A 15,919-nucleotide genomic window follows, 5' to 3' on the forward strand; every position below is an offset into this window, starting at 1 on the left:
ACATTAGGGATTAATAAGAACGAGCCGCCTCGGAAGAAGACGGCCGCTGCTGCTGAAACCACCGCCTCGCGTCGCCTCGCTGGCTCTTCTGCTTCACAGCGCGGCAGCGGCAGGGACGCGGGAAGGGGGGGTGCGGGGGTGCTGCAGCACCCCCTCTCAATTATTGCAAAAAAAAAAAAAAAAAAAAAAATTGCAGTATTTATATATTTGTATATACTGTAACTGTATAACTGTAACACTGTATATTATAAGTTTATCCTGCTCAAAGCACGTCACCATTTTAATATTGTGTGTATTGAGCCGTACTGTATTGTAGCCATTCTCCAATCTGTTAAATAAAGTTTTCATTCATTCATTACACTACTGTATGTACACAATCATACGTGTAAAACCGAGTAGATTTTCGAGTGATGACAGACTGTCACAGACTGATTGAATGACAGGTGAAACAACTAATTGTATTCACCTCCTGTCTCCCGCCCTTCCCACGCGCCACGAACCACTGAGCTACTGTGATACAGTGCTTGTGCAGTCAGTCGATTTGAGCTAGTAGTCAGACTTTGCTAGCACAGAATGTCTCACTCGCAGAAAAGAAAAATATCAGATTTATTTTCGAAACGTCCCGCCGGTCCCAGTGACAGTCCCACTAAATCTGATAAACGTCAGAGAGAGACAGAGACGACAGGTTCAGCCTCAGCATCAGGTATTGAAGAGTTAACTGAGTCTGTTCCCCTATACCCCCCCTCGGGCGCCAGGGGCTTCCACTGAGGGGTGATGCAAATAGGGATGGGGTGTTATGGCAGCTCATGATGGAAAGAGTGCGCACCGAGTCTGATCCCGAGTTGAAGAATTGGCTCCAAACGAGAGACAACTGGATGTCCAACAACATCCAAAACGAAATCTTACAGCTGCTTGCCCATGATATTCAGCAACAAATTAGAGGCAAAGCATCCAAAAGCCCAATCTTTGGCTTGAGCGCTGACGGAACCACTGATGTCACTCACTGGAAAAGAACAATTCTTGTGTAATATACAGTTAGCCGATGACAACTTGGAAGCTCAGAACTTCTTTTGGGGTTTTTACAATGCCCGGCCCAGACACAACAGCCGAGACGCTGTTTTTGTGTATAAAATACTTTTACGCCTCGACCTGCCCATGGAGAGGCTGATAGGATACTGTTTTGACGGGGCCAGCAACATGTCTGGGGGGTACAGGCTAGACCAGGGGTTCCCAAACTTTTCAGGCCGCGACCCAAAAAAAACGGTGTCAGAGAGCCGCGACCCCCACTATTATAGGAGGTAAAACTAAATGTTTAAATGGAAATGTATGGTTGAAACATGCAAACGTTCAAACGCACACACACTAATAAGCATTGGAGGCTTTTAACCAGGGCCGGACTGGGGAAATCATTCAGGCCAGGAAATATAGCCCCAGTCAGGCCACTTTTTAAGCAGGGGGTCTGGGGGTCCCCCACCAGGAATTTCTTTGTTACAAAGACTTAATTTCCTGCATTCTGGTGCAGGCATTTTTTTTTATTTGTACCCTTTAAATGCCAGTGTTTGTGATGGCATCACAACTTATTGTTAAAAAACAGGCTAGCATATGTATGATTAGCAACAACACAGATTTTTATGGATTTTCAGTTTTTTGTAATTGATAAATACAATATTTTATTCAACTTCAGCCCTGATCATAACACCACATATTCATTTTATAATTCTAACCCTTTAAATGCCAGTGTGTGTGATGGCATATATTTGCAATATATCAAATGCAAAGTACATTTTTCTGGGGGGGATTATTACAGGCTAGCATGTGTCAATGATTAGCAGTTTTTCGTAAGGATCCCGCCTCCACCAATCACATGCGGCTCCCTTTGTGTGTGTGTGAGAGCAAGAGAGAGAGAGAGAGAGATAGTTCTCCAACTTGTGTGAGTTGCAGTGATCTCCTGGTTGTTCCCCACCTAGGTTATCTAACTATTGCGCTGGTGCAAATAGAAACACTGTTTTTCAATCTGGCGACCCCCCAGCACCCCCTGCCGTTTTATAGTTCCCGCGTGCCTGGGCAGCGGGCGATAAGGGGGGCGTGCTAGCGCGCGGTCACGGGGGCTTAGTGGCCAATCAGAGGAACCCGGAAACCAAACTGCGTTGTATTTGGCATAGACACGCCCCAAATAGCATGAAAGTTGGACAAAGTGGGTATGTCTGGAAAGAAGAGGCTTGTGGGTACCTATAAAACCAATGTGCACTCTGATATATTCATGTGAACAGCCAAGGGACCTTTTGGAAGATGAGCATGGCAGTTTTTTCTATAGGCGAAAATTTAACATAATTTTGAATCATTGCCTATTAAAACCCCCTTCCCAACAGTTGGGCTTAATGAAAATGATACCAATGGAAAGCTTAGCTTCTCTAGTTTACAGGGATACCAATACATTTGTGTTCACTCAAATATTGAGCGTGCTATGGACCAAGATATTTATTAATGGGCAGAACCTTGATTTTATATGGCGGCTATCTTGAAATCCATCATGATGACGTGGCCCCTACCCCAAAATGAAAGCTATGATGATGAGGAACACGTGGGGAAAATTTGGTGCTTTTGTCCAGCGTGTCCACATCCTTCTCAAATCTGGTGCTAAGCCACAGCACTATTAACAATTGTGTGTATTGAGCAGTACTGTATTGTACCCATTCTGCAATCTGTTAATAAAATATTCAATCAATCAATCACTAGCTTTTAAGAGATCCCTCTGTGCATGTGGGGAAACTCTACAACTAATCCATTAAGTCAACAAATCTTATGACTATAGTACCCATTACTGTAAACAATGACAGCGTTTTGGGATGCGTGTGTGATTTTGTTTTACAGAAGTCTCCAGGGACAGTCTGGATGGAACTGGGCAACGTCCAACCACCTAACTACCTTCGCATTGTCTCCAGAATGTCCCCAGTCTCTAGATCTTAGAGACAGAAGCGCTTTGCCTACAAGATGACAGTGATGATGAAATGGTGGTGGACAGCCCCAGATTATGTTTTATCCGGACCACTGCTTTTCAATACATACACGATGTACACCTTGCATTCCCATGGCGTTTATTTTTATTAATAATAATAATACACCCTGTTTGTTAGGGACGTCACGCCTGACTCCACTTCTTCACTGTTGACCTTGTCATGTCAGTAACCTTGTCTTGAAGTATTAGCTGACATGCTCCTTTGCTTCCACAAAGACCATTACTTCAGGGTCAGTCACTGTTCAAACAAAGGTCATAGATGCAAATCATTCTCGTAGAGTGAACTGGTCTTACACAAAAGTGCCATGCCTGTGAGTGACCACTAGGGGCAGAGTGGCTAAGTGGGAGTGAATTTATTGTCATTGCACAAGTACAAAATAAATACAGAGTACAACGAAATTAGGTTGGCATCTAACCAGAGTGCAAAGGAATTACTGAATTAATTAATGCATTGGGACATCCATAGCTGATCATAAAGGTGCTTTTGCATCTAAAAAGATAGATATAAACCCATTTTCTCGATTAGAGAGATCTAATATCCAGCAATGAATGAAAAAGGCATAAAATCAAAGCCACTTTGCCTTTACTTAAGTGTGAAATTGAACATGGCAATGGCAATGTTAGTCTGGTATCGACTTGATTCTCCGATACCGGTCTCTGTGTATCCCTACACACATTCATACAACATAGGATTATATACCACTGGAAATTTGTGCAAAATAAAAGTATTTGTGAGATAACGGTATTAGTGAGATCAAAGAAGACGAAGGAATGAACGGTAACCCTTTCAGGTGAACAATCTCACATGTGAGATAGAATCTTTTTTAACTAAACATTTGAATGATGATGTAAAAAAGCGATGGAGTTATAGAATTCTGAAATAGAATTCCAAAAAGAACAGAACATGGAGAGAACTACTGCATCTTGCTGAAATCTCACATATTATGTTATTGCACACAATAATGCCCAGATAATGGTAATCATACTTTGTGAAGGGTGAAAGGTCAAACTGTCATATGAAAGCAGAGAATTCAAAATTACCCATGAAGAATCCAACGAGGACTGATTCCCCAAATATGCCACGATCCAACTGGAATCAATCATTTCTGGAAGCAATACCATATACATTTCTTTGACTTACCAGTTAAATAGAATTGTTCAGCTCCTATAGTACAAATTAGATTTTCCGCACACACATTTGTTTGTGGCGTGCCGACACGGTATCAAGGCAGGCCCACCGCAAACATCTTTCCCCAAACAGACACAAGAACACATGGACAATACATCTTATAGTAGTCCTTTCCATTGCCATGTATATCTTACCCACCACCACAAACAACACAAGGACATGTGGGAAACACTGCTACAGGGTCCTTTCTGTGTTGCATGAAGTTATTCAGACAATCCTACAATACAACAATCCTCATTTATGTTTCAGAACCAAAACGATTGGAATTTTCCCATAATGACCTACTGACACGGGATATAAAACTCAGTCATGCTATGTAAATATGATAATATTAATTATAAAATGCTACTCTTCATAATGAAATAAAAAGGATTGGTGACAATAATAATATATTATGAGGGTCGTTAGGAGCTGGATAGAGGGGGTAGCGCTCTAGTATATGTGAAGCCTACTTTCCTACACCTTGGACTCCATCTGTGATCACTTTTCTGTGTTCTTAATTAATCATATAACATTGTTGTATTGTTATTAGCAACATATTTTTCTGTTACCATTGTCAAATGACTGCATGACCATAAAAAATTACTTGTTTGAGGCTCACACAATAATAACCAGAGACAGTCACCTTATTTTGGCATCAATAGCCAGGTAAGCTGACAGGCTTTCCGTTTCGTGTTTACCCGACAGTACTGTAGGATAGGCTTTCTGTTTTGTTTACCTGACAGTACTGTAGGATAGGCTTTCCGTTTCTTCTTTACCCGACAGTAGGATAGGCTTTCTGTTTCTTCTTTACCCGACAGTAGGATAGGCTTTCTGTTTCTTGTTTACCTGACAGGGGGATAGGTAGGCTGACAGGGGGTTAGGTAGGCTGACAGGGGGTTAGGTAGGCGGACAGGGGGTTAGGTAGGCTGACAGGGGGTTAGGTAGGCTGACAGGGGGTTAGGTAGGCGGACAGGGGGTTAGGTAGGCGGACAGGGGGTTAGGTAGGCGGACAGGGGGTTAGGTAGGCGGACAGGTGGTTAGGTAGGCGGACAGGGGGTTAGGTAGGCTGACAGGGGGTTAGGTAGGCGGACAGGGGGTTAGGTAGGCTGACAGGGGGTTAGGTAGGCGGACAGGGGGTTAGGTAGGCTGACAGGGGGTTAGGTAGGCTGACAGGGGGTTAGGTTTTCTGGTATCTCGTTTATTTTTCATTCAACATGACCTGCTTTTGTTAGCTGCTGTTAGCCATCTAGCATTTCAGGGATTTAAAACAAATGGATTTCAATAGTCATGCATTCGTGACACAACATAAATACAGGTATGGGACACAGGACAAATCAGATATATTATATGTAAAGTCAGAATACAAGAAAAGTGATTACAGCTTCAGTCAAAGGAAACATGAATGTTAACACTGGCATGACATGGAAGACTCCTTACATGGGCAATGGTTTCCCCCTCTATCCAATCACAACAACCCCTCCCATTCTATCTATGCACACACACACACACACACACACACACGCTGCAAGGCCATCCCTGCTGTAACGGGCAATAGAGAAAGTGCCTGCCATGTTCCCAAATGCAAAGCATTCTGGGACTGGAGACTAACCTGATTGAGTACCAACCAAAGAGTTCTATAACGGTACAAACGTATCAGTAGAGCTTAGACCTCTCATAGTATTATTAGGTGTGTAATAGTGATATCACACACACACACACACACACAACACTGCAACACAAAGTTCAAGTTGTATTCACTCTGTGGAGTATCCCTGAAGTAGCCTACCACTGGCTACCAGTACAAAATAATAAAACCTGTTTTCCAAATTGGCCCCAAAACACCCTTCATCTGACGACAACATCACATTACTCAGTGGCCAGACCAGTAATAGTAGTATAATGAATAGTAACTAATGCTGCCATCGACTGGCCAGATGAAATCCCATCCCTCGTCCTTACCCTGTTTAAAAACAGCACACGCTGAATTTAAACAGACTACCACACACATTTCAAAGTTGACACAACTCCATGTTGGAGGGTGAGGTGGGGGTGTGATACACAAGACAACATTTTCCAAGCAGACGTCCCGATATTCTTGCGCTGATTGCGTGGCAACTTCGAGCCGTCGAGATCATTTGTGCTGTGAAGACCTCTTCAAACTTGACAACATCAAAACGTTATAAATGGGCCCAAGTGTATTTCCTGTCGCAGTGTTTGCCAAGACAATGTCTGACAGGAAGTAAACCTGGGCTCCAGCAGCTCTCCCCCGAGCAACACAGGTCCACTGGAGGAGGCCAGTCTCTCTGTACCACTTCCCCTCCTCTGTCCTGTGAAGAAGTGAAAAGTGTATCACAGCTGGTGCAGCCGTCTCGCCGTTTCCAGCCTAAGATGCCGTATGACGACCAAGCAGCCTCTCGGACAGAAAGGGCCTAATTAGAGGTGTTGCTTTTGTTTTTCTTTTAGTTTAACCTTTTTAAGATGAGGATCGTTAGTTCTCTCCTAATATGTGTGCTCTTGAAATATACTTTGACAATAGCCGGTCTCCACTAGGTACTGTAGTAGGCAGCACCGGCCCTTGTCAACCTATGGTCTGGTCTTTTACATTTATTTAGCCTTTAATTACTCAGGTTACATTAACAAGATAACCCCCCCCCCCCCCCCCTCGAGAGAGACCTACAGACACACAGGACAGGCTGAGCAGGTCCACTTTCAATCCAATCAACTTGAAAGGAAAACAGGAATTGTTTATTTGCTAGCTAGTAACACAGAGTATTAATTCAATTCTTTGTTAGATTAGATTCAATTTATTTTCAATATAATATAATCAATTTAATACAAGTACAGAGTACAACAAAATAAAGTTGGCCTCTAACCAGAGTGCAAAGGGTTGAACAGGAAATCCTCCCATGACAAATTATCCAATTTTCTGCATTGATTGAATTGAAAGTGAATCGACCCCATTCCCTGTCACAGAACACAAAGTTCCAATACACCTATCAGCTTACTAACTATAGATCCATATGCATATCAGCTTACTAACTATAGATCCATATGCCTATCAGCTTACTAACTATAGATCCATCTTCACAGAACACAGAGTTCCAATACAATTACTCCAGTCAGATTACTTTTTTTATAGCAGGGAGGGGTTGACTGCAGCCACACTACCAGACCCTCCTGTGTTGGTTATAATGATCAACGGGAATCAGTCCCGGTCCCTTCTATGGCAGTGAGGGCTCTCAGGCACGCACCGTTTACCAACTGACCGCGGATCAGTGTCAGGAAACTGCTGCCTTATTGTCAGTATGGGGAGATCACAGGAACTTGGTTGTTCTGGGATCAGCAATAGTCAGGGGTCTGGGTCTGGTCCACTGTAATGGGATGAGGTCTGTGTGACTGAGCATGGCTCTGTGCTGCCACCACATGGCGTAGCTGTGCAGCGCTGTTCCAGCTGCTGCGATGGTCTCTCTCCTCCTCTCGCCACCTCCACCTCCTCCTCCTCCTCTTCCTCCTCCTCCTCCTCCTCCAGCACCACCTCCCCCTTCTCCAGGACAAACTCCAAGGTGGGCCCCTGGGTGTCCAGCTCATGTTCCTCCGCTAGACGGAACTTGATGTTCATCCCAAGAGGCTTGTCTGGAGGGGAACAAGTGAGACAAGGAGTAAGACAAGGAGTTAGACAAGGAGTGAGACAGTGAGTTAGACAAGGAGTGAGACAAGGAGTGAGACAATGAGTTGGACAAGGAGTGAGACAAGGAGTGAGACAAGGAGTTAGACAAGGAGTTAGACAAGGAGTTAGACAAGGAGTGAGACAAGGAGTTAGACAAGGAGTTAGACAAGGAGTTAGACAACAAGTCAGACAACAAGTTAGACAACAAGTCAAACAAGTTAGACAACAAGTCAAACAAGTTAGACAAGTCAGACAACAAGTTAGACAACAAGTTAGACAACAAGTTAAACAAGTCAGAAAACAAGTTAGACAACAAGTCAGACAACAAGTTAGACAACAAGTCAGACAACAAGTTAGTGATAGTCCAGATAAGTTGGAAAAAGACAACCCAACACGACAAGACATCCCAACCAATCACCAGACCATCAATTAGAAAATAGGTTTGAGCGTAGGACATCTGGGCCGTTACATTCATATCATCATTGTGGTTTTAATTAAGCTAGATATCTGAGATTTTATCATAAAGATCTGACATTTGAAAATAGGCATCATACATCTCACATGGCTGTATTTATATGAAACTGTGTCTGTATTCTTTTTCTTTGCTCTAATGTGGATCGTGATGTAAGCCTGACCACCTGGAGATGTGGTCTAGCAGCTCATCGGATCACAATAGGCACAACAATCTGACTTGGTAGCAGTTAATACACCCTGGAGGCGTCAAGATTATATAAAATCAAATGGAAAGTAGGGATACGTTGTGTATAATAATTATCCCCTCCCCCCTCAAACAATCTCCCAGCCTAGTTCAAACCCTCCCCCATTCATCCACCTTTGTCTCTCACCTATCTCAAACCCTGCCCTCTTTTCTTGATCCTCCAATCACAACTGTCGCTTACCTCGGACAAACATTGTGTGTCCGAGGTAAGCGACAGTTGTGATTGGAGGATCAAGAAAAGAGGGCAGGGTTTGAGATAGGTCCATTCCCCCTCCCCACAATGGGTGACAGAGTTTGTAAAAGTGATACTGGCAAGTCTTCTAATTTGTGTAGCTGAAATCACAACATGTTATTCTGCCCCAGTGTATGTATTGTCATGTTTTTCTTTTTTCATGTTTTACAATTGATTGAATTTTGATATATCTTCTTGAATTTTGATATATCTTCCCATCCCTAATGGAAAGTTTAATCGTAGCTAATGAAAGAGAAATCAGTGGCAGACAGACCCCCCCCCCCCCTCCGTGTCCCTCTCTCTCACCGTGTCCCAGTTGTCTCTCCTTGGGCAGCATCAGGACGTCCACGTTGCGCTGCTCCTCCAGGGCGCTGGTGAGCACGGCCCCCTCGCGGCTGAACACAAACACCAGCGGCAGGCTGATGTCTGAGGTGGAGTCACCGTCTCCGACCATCTGGAAAAGCGGAGTCTCCTCACTGTTGCTGCCCTCTCGGTGGTCTGAAGAACAAGCGGGAGTCATAGGAAATATAAATATAACACTACAGACCTCAATTGATATTACAAACACTTAGTGCTGTACAGTCAGGAGTAGACAATAGAGGTCTTGCACGGAATGTTAGTGTAGTTCTCTTTCTTCCAGTATGGCCGCCTGAAACCATTGGTAAACCACTTTCAAAAGGAAATGCCTAATTTCTGTGTGTAAACAATGGAAAAGCACATTACCGTTCTACTGTGTCTTGTTTACAAGATCCAGTAATAAAACTTCAAATGATTATGTTTTTGTTGATATATTTCTCATATATCAACACAAAGCAACCATTGTTTTGTACATAGCAACTGTTGCCTCTTCCATTGCCATTTACAAAACAATGGTTGCTAAATTACAGGCAGCCATGCTGGAAGAATGAGACCTACACAAACATTCCGTGCAAGGCCTCTATTGATCCTTTACTCACTGCTTCACTCTGGGCCAACACCAGCACTCTCAGGGGCAAGCAGTTGGCAGTGTGGTGATGGATTTAGTTTTCAGATTTGCACAAGAATCCTGTCTAGTAGTTAAAGGCCCAATCCGTAATCGTGGCTAAAAAAAATAATAATAAATGGAGATTTGGGGCTTTAATACGGACCTATGAAGATGACTCCTATGGCGCCTGCCTCCTGTAACCGGCGTGCCTTGGCAGCAAACATGCAGTCTCCTCTCAGAGCCAGAGCTATACGGCCTTTCAGCTCTGCAGAGTTCTCTATTGGACCACACGCTGTGTAGGGAGACACTGTCACTAGGCTGCCCTTCACCTGGAGAGACAGAGAGGAGAGAGGAGAGAGAGAGGAGAGAGAGAGAGACAGAGACAGAGAGGAGAGAGACAGAGAGACAGAGAGAAGAGACAGAGACAGAGACAGAGAGGTGAGAGACAGACAGAGACAGAGACAGAGAGACAGAGAGAGAGAGAGAGAGAGAGAGACAGAGAGAGAGAAACCAAGGTCATCTAACGAAGCTCTAACAAAGATGCTACATATCACTTGTAATGCACTTTGTTGAATTTTAGTATTTATTTTTAACAAAAGTGGACATTGGAGGTTAAGATTTATTCAACGCTGCAAAAAGCAGCTCACCCCGTGTTCCTGCTTGGTGAGGTCCATTCCGAACTTGGCGGGTCCAGCGGTCAGGACCGTGCGACCCAGGAAGGGAGGGGAGATGAGCTGGATGATGAGGGGCACCACCTCCTCTTCCTCCGGAGTCTGGCTCACCTCCGCTACCAGCTTCACCCGGAAGACTCCTTTATGCTCCTGAGAGGAGCAGGGGTGGAGGCAAATATGAACACAATGAAATTAGGCCTGAGGATCAGGGGTGGAGGGAAATATAAACACAATATAATTGAACCCTTGCATTGAAAAACCATATTTTCTGGAGAGCCCATGTATTTGCAGATTAATCTAAATCACTTGAGTGTGAATGTAATATATCACAAGAAACTACTCAACCTCGACTGGCTTTAAATATGACTGAACACAACACTCTAACTTACCATCTTTAGATAATAAAGTTTGAAAACTTAAAATGGACTCATGGTTTTTAATCTGAGGTACTCAATTAGGCCTGGGGGGTATACAGTCACGGATCCATGCAAAGGTACGGATTTTTAAGGATATACAAATCATAAAATTATTTAAAGAAATACACACATCTAAAGAAAACTTCATTGCGGTAGGATTATGAAGGTTTTGGGATAGAAATGTGATATAAAATATACCCTTTTGAATGAAAAAGCACCATGACAATTGTATTACAAAAAGAGACATGAAATAGATATAAAATCACACTGTACACACTGGGGGGGGAAATAAAAGTGATATCATAGTTTGACCACGTTGCACAGCCCAAGGATAATATACAGTACAATTGTAATACTTTCCTTTCAGTATCACCATAATTTGTCTGATGCTCACGCTGAATTACATTCTGTTTCACCTCCAGTGCTTCCAGTCTAACTGATTTCTCAGGTTCTAGTACTCTTGTCAACAGACCTGATATGGTATAAGTACACTCTAACTAGTAACACAACTGATTCGCCCGGTTAGAATTCCAACCAGAAAAAGTACCAATCGGCGCAGCAGTACCAAACTCGTCATACCGTACGTACCCCTTGACTTACTGCTGCTGCCTCGTTCAGCGGCGTCAGAGAGATCCCCATGCTCCTCAGAAACTCTACTGGCTCCATACCGCTGTCATGCAGTGGTAGTTCAATTCCCCTGGAGAGAACACACACACACACAGACAACACTTTAAAGGGACATGCCGACATTATGCTAAATGTGCTTACCATCTTCTCCAGAGTCAGAAAAGAAGATGGATACCAATTTCCTCTCTGTACGTTCAGTAGAAAGCTATCTGGCTGCAAGATAGCCTAGCTTAGCAGAAACTAAGTGGATACGGACCACTAGCCTAGCTTAAATTCTCTGAGAGAATTAGGCTAGCTGGTCCGTATCTGCTTCCATTCATTTGTGCTAAGCTAGGCTAGCTTGCAGTTGGATAGCTTTCTACTGAATAGCACAGAGAGAAAATTGGTATCCATCTTCTTGTCCGGAGAATGAATGAATGAATGAATGAAAACTTTATTTAACAGATTGCAGAATGGGTACAATACAGTATGGCTCAATACACACAATTGTTAAGGGGATGCAAACCAGAGAAAGATGTTTGTCTTGTTTACATCAGGGTCCCCCATTTTCAATTCATAGTGACATTTATGACATACACAACATACATGACATCTATGGCATAGGGACATACATGACATACAGGTATTTAGTACCGTTACATTTGTGACATATATGATATGCAAATATACAGTACTGTTACCCATAGATCCTGACAGAGTATATACATATGATGGGGAGGGGACTGTACATTAGGAGGGGGTGGGTGGGTGGGAGAGAAATATACATACGGTGGGGAGAGAATATATACATGGTGGGGAGGAGACTGTACATTAGGAGGGGGTGGGTGGGTGGGAGAGAAATATACATACGGTGGGGAGAGAATATATACATGCGGTGGAGAGGAGACTGTCTATTAGGAGGGGGTGGGGGGGTTTGGACATTTACGGTGGCCAGTTTCGAATTGCAGCCTCCCGTAGGTGCTCTTTAAGAGCGGTTTTGAATGTGGGTAGGGATTCACATTCCTTTACAGCTTTAGTAGGGCGTTCCACATTGATGTGGCATAATTGCAAAACGTGTTTAGTCCCTTGTTTAAGCCGAATCTGGGTTTAACATGATTTGTTGAGCTTCCTCTGGTGTTGTGGTCGTGGTATTCACTGACCTTTGGGAAGTATTTTGACATGTACATGGGTACCTTAGTCGTATAGTGTATCTTGTAGACCAGGCCCATTGCAAGTTGCTGTACTCTGTCGTCTACTCTAAGCCATCCTAGGTTGTCAAAGTGGGCAGGGGTGAGGTGGGTTCTAGGGGTAAGGTGAGGTCAAGTAGAAGTCTGACCAGTTTGTTTTGTGATGTTTGTAATCTTGTTTTTAGCGCCTTTGAGGTGCTTTGGTACCATGAGGTGCAAGTACCCTTGAATGAGTGCTCCTGCCAGAGTCTTCAGGGTATTCTTGTTTACCAGAGAGGAGATCCGGTACAAGAATCTAGTTCGTTGGTTGACTTTTTTTATTACCTTGGATGCCATTTTGTCACAGGAAAGATTTGCCTCTAGGATGGAACCTAGGTATGTAATTTCATCTTTCCTTGTGACAATATTGTCACACACTGTAACTGAGAAGCCGTCGGTCTTGCTGAGTTTGTTATTTGATCCGAAGAGAATGGACTCTGTTTTACCCAGGTGTAATGATAGTTTGTTATCAGCGAGCCAGGTGCAGATTCTGCCGAGTTCAGAGCTGAGGGTTTTTTCAACCTGTAAACTGTCAACTTGTTCTCGTCAGAGACCAGCAGGGCTGAGTCGTCCACGAACAAGAACAAGTTGCAGTCACAAGCTGACGACATGTCATTTGCATAAATTAGGAACAGTAGCGGTCCTAGTATGCTTCCTTGTGGAACACCACAGCTCACTGTGAGGGGGGGGGGGGGGGGATAGAGTACCGTTTACCTCCACCATCTGTTCTCTCCCCTCCAGGTAGGATTGCATCCAGCTCACTGATAAACTATCAAAACCAATTGCTTTTAGCTTGTCAATCAGAATGGAGTGATTGACGGTGTCGAAGGCCTTTTGTAGGTCCAGCATGACCATGCCGCGTCCATCTCTTGTTTGATGTGGTCGTTCAAATAGAGAAGGCATGTGTCAGTGGAGTGGGATGTTCTGAAGCCAGATTGGAATTCGTAGATTAGATTTATTTCCACCAGGTACTTTTCGACCTGTTCGTAGACTATTTTCTCCATGACTTTCGAGATGGAGGTAAGAATAGAAACAGGGCGGTAGTTGCCTGGGTCTAATTTGCTGCCCTTTTTGTGCAGAGGGGTCACTCTCGCAATTTTCCTTGGGGGCGTGTCCCTGTTTTATGGAGAGGTTTATTATGTGTGTGATGACTGGGGTGATGGCGGCTGCTGAGTCTCTGAGGAATTTGGAGGGGATGTTGTCATGGCCAGTGGCCTTGTTAGGTTGGAGGGCGCTCAGTTTTTTGAGTACCTCATCGGTTGTTACCATTTCCAGTTTGAAGTCGTCTTTGCGGACCCCTAGGTTTTTGTAGTATGCTACTATGTGTTCTACCCCATAAAGAAGATGTAAGCACATTCTCAATTCTCATAATGTTGGTGACGTGTTCCTTTAACACACATGCTGTACATTTGCACTGGCTCCAGATCATGGGGTCTGTAAACTTGTTCATGACCTGCATTTGATAAATGTAGTCTCTCACCCAGGGATATACACATATTGAAACAGAAACCCAGACCCTTAGATTCAGAAACACTGCACTACATCCAACAGTCCACACGCTACTATATTATGCTCCCAAAAGATACACACTGGTATTGTAAAAATCCATGAAAATGAACACCTTTTGGGAGCATAATATAGTAGCGGTATATGCGTAATATACAGAAATATACTGTATATTTTTTAGTAAGTTCATAAAAAAATATATCCTTACAGCAGTATTAAAAAAGCTAAAGAAAGTATATCATTTTCAATGAACTAGCACCAACTGTATTACAAGATAAATACATAAAAAAACATGTCTTATCAAATTGTAATTTGTACTGGAAAACTAAAATACTGTCAAACCGTTATACCATCAAAACTAAGAAAAAGTATTACGATGTACTTTTGCCATAATTTAAATGAATGAGGAAAAGAGGCCAGTGCTGAAAGGGCAGCTCCCAGCTGCGTTATTTTTTTTCCTAGCCGCATTTCTCTGAGACGCTCTCTGATTGGCCACTGACTGACGCTCTCTGATTGGCCACTGACATGTTTGCCCAATCGCGTGACGAGCTGTGTCTTTGCCCATTTCCGCGTTGAACAGCCTGCAAACTACCTGGCGTTCTATCGCCATGCTCTAAAGACAAACTCTAACCTTAACCAACTTCGAAAGAGTGCCTAAGCTTAACCAGTGTAGAAAGAGGCGTCGGCCAATCAGAGAGCGTCTCCAAGAAATGCGGCTAGGAAAGAAAATAACGCCTCCCAGCTCGTCCAACAACCAGTTGACACACACACCTGACAGGTGATGCGTGGAAGGCGCGTCCCACCCCGGTGAGGTACTTGTAGCTGTCCCTGACGGTCTTGGCATAGGAGGGGTTGTTGGGGAACAGTGTCTGTGTGCTGGGACAGGAATAGGTGAAAATGTCTTCCTCCTGAGCCATGGGAACAGCCTCCTGGAACACAACACATAGAACATACAACACATATTAAATACGGTTCAACCCCTTTGAGATGAGGGGACATGTATCTTTTCAACAATGTTATACAACCTAGTCTAAATCTAATTTCAATTATTTATTTTCCAGCACCTCTGTCTTCTCTTGTATTCAACATGCTGTTTTCCTGCCTGGCTCATCCAAAAGAAAAGCATGTTTACAAACTGGGCAGGTACTAGGTAGCTGGCTCAGAGCTAAAGTACAGTATATATAAATGGTAAATGGCTGCATTTATGTAACGCTTTTATCCAAAGCGCTTTGTTTCACAATTTGTTCCTCACATTTTACCCATTCACTCACACATTCACACACCGATGGCAGAGGCAACCATGCAAGGTGCCAACCTGCACATCGGGAGCAATTAGGGGTTAAGTGTCTTGCTCAAGGACACTTCCGACACGCTGTCTGGGAGGAGCGGTGTGTGTGTGTGTGTGTGTGTGTGTGTGTGTGTGTGTGTGTGTGTGTGTGTGTGTGTGTGTGTGTGTGTGTGTGTGTGTGTGTGTGTTGTTATCATAGTGTTGGGGGCCTGGGTAGTGGACAGGGAGACAGGTTGTTACCGTAGTGTTGTGTCTGTAGGGAGTCTGGGTAGTGGACAGGGAGACAGGTTGTTACCGTAGTGTTGTGTCTGTAGGGAGTCTGGGTAGTGGACAGGGAGACAGGTTGTTACCGTAGTGTTGTGTCTGTAGGGAGTCTGGGTAGTGGACAGGGAGACAGGTTGTTACCATAGTGTTGTGTCTGTAGGGAGTCTGGGTAGT

The 15,919-nt window shown here is 43.8% G+C and overlaps 1 protein-coding gene across 1 annotated transcript in view; it reads right to left on the bottom strand.

Annotated features, from left to right (window-relative positions):
• Positions 1 to 6,857: 6,857 nt before the first annotated feature.
• The window catches only part of LOC311236348 (ER degradation-enhancing alpha-mannosidase-like protein 3), a 42,062-nt gene continuing 33,000 nt past the window's right edge, over positions 6,858 to 15,919 (bottom strand). Inside the window, exons 15-20 of the mRNA XM_084323997.1 lie at positions 14,965 to 15,122; positions 11,444 to 11,552; positions 10,416 to 10,589; positions 9,932 to 10,097; positions 9,111 to 9,302; positions 6,858 to 7,820 (exon numbers count right to left, since the gene is read on the bottom strand). Of these exons, the coding sequence (XP_084180123.1) occupies positions 7,537 to 7,820; positions 9,111 to 9,302; positions 9,932 to 10,097; positions 10,416 to 10,589; positions 11,444 to 11,552; positions 14,965 to 15,122 (1,083 nt within the window). The 3' untranslated portion in view covers positions 6,858 to 7,536. The remainder of the gene's footprint in view (positions 7,821 to 9,110; positions 9,303 to 9,931; positions 10,098 to 10,415; positions 10,590 to 11,443; positions 11,553 to 14,964; positions 15,123 to 15,919) is intronic.

The sequence above is a fragment of the Notolepis coatsorum genome, assembly GCF_963971535.1.
Source record: "Notolepis coatsorum genome assembly, chromosome: 11".
Classification (NCBI taxonomy): Eukaryota; Metazoa; Chordata; class Actinopteri; order Aulopiformes; family Paralepididae; genus Notolepis; species Notolepis coatsorum.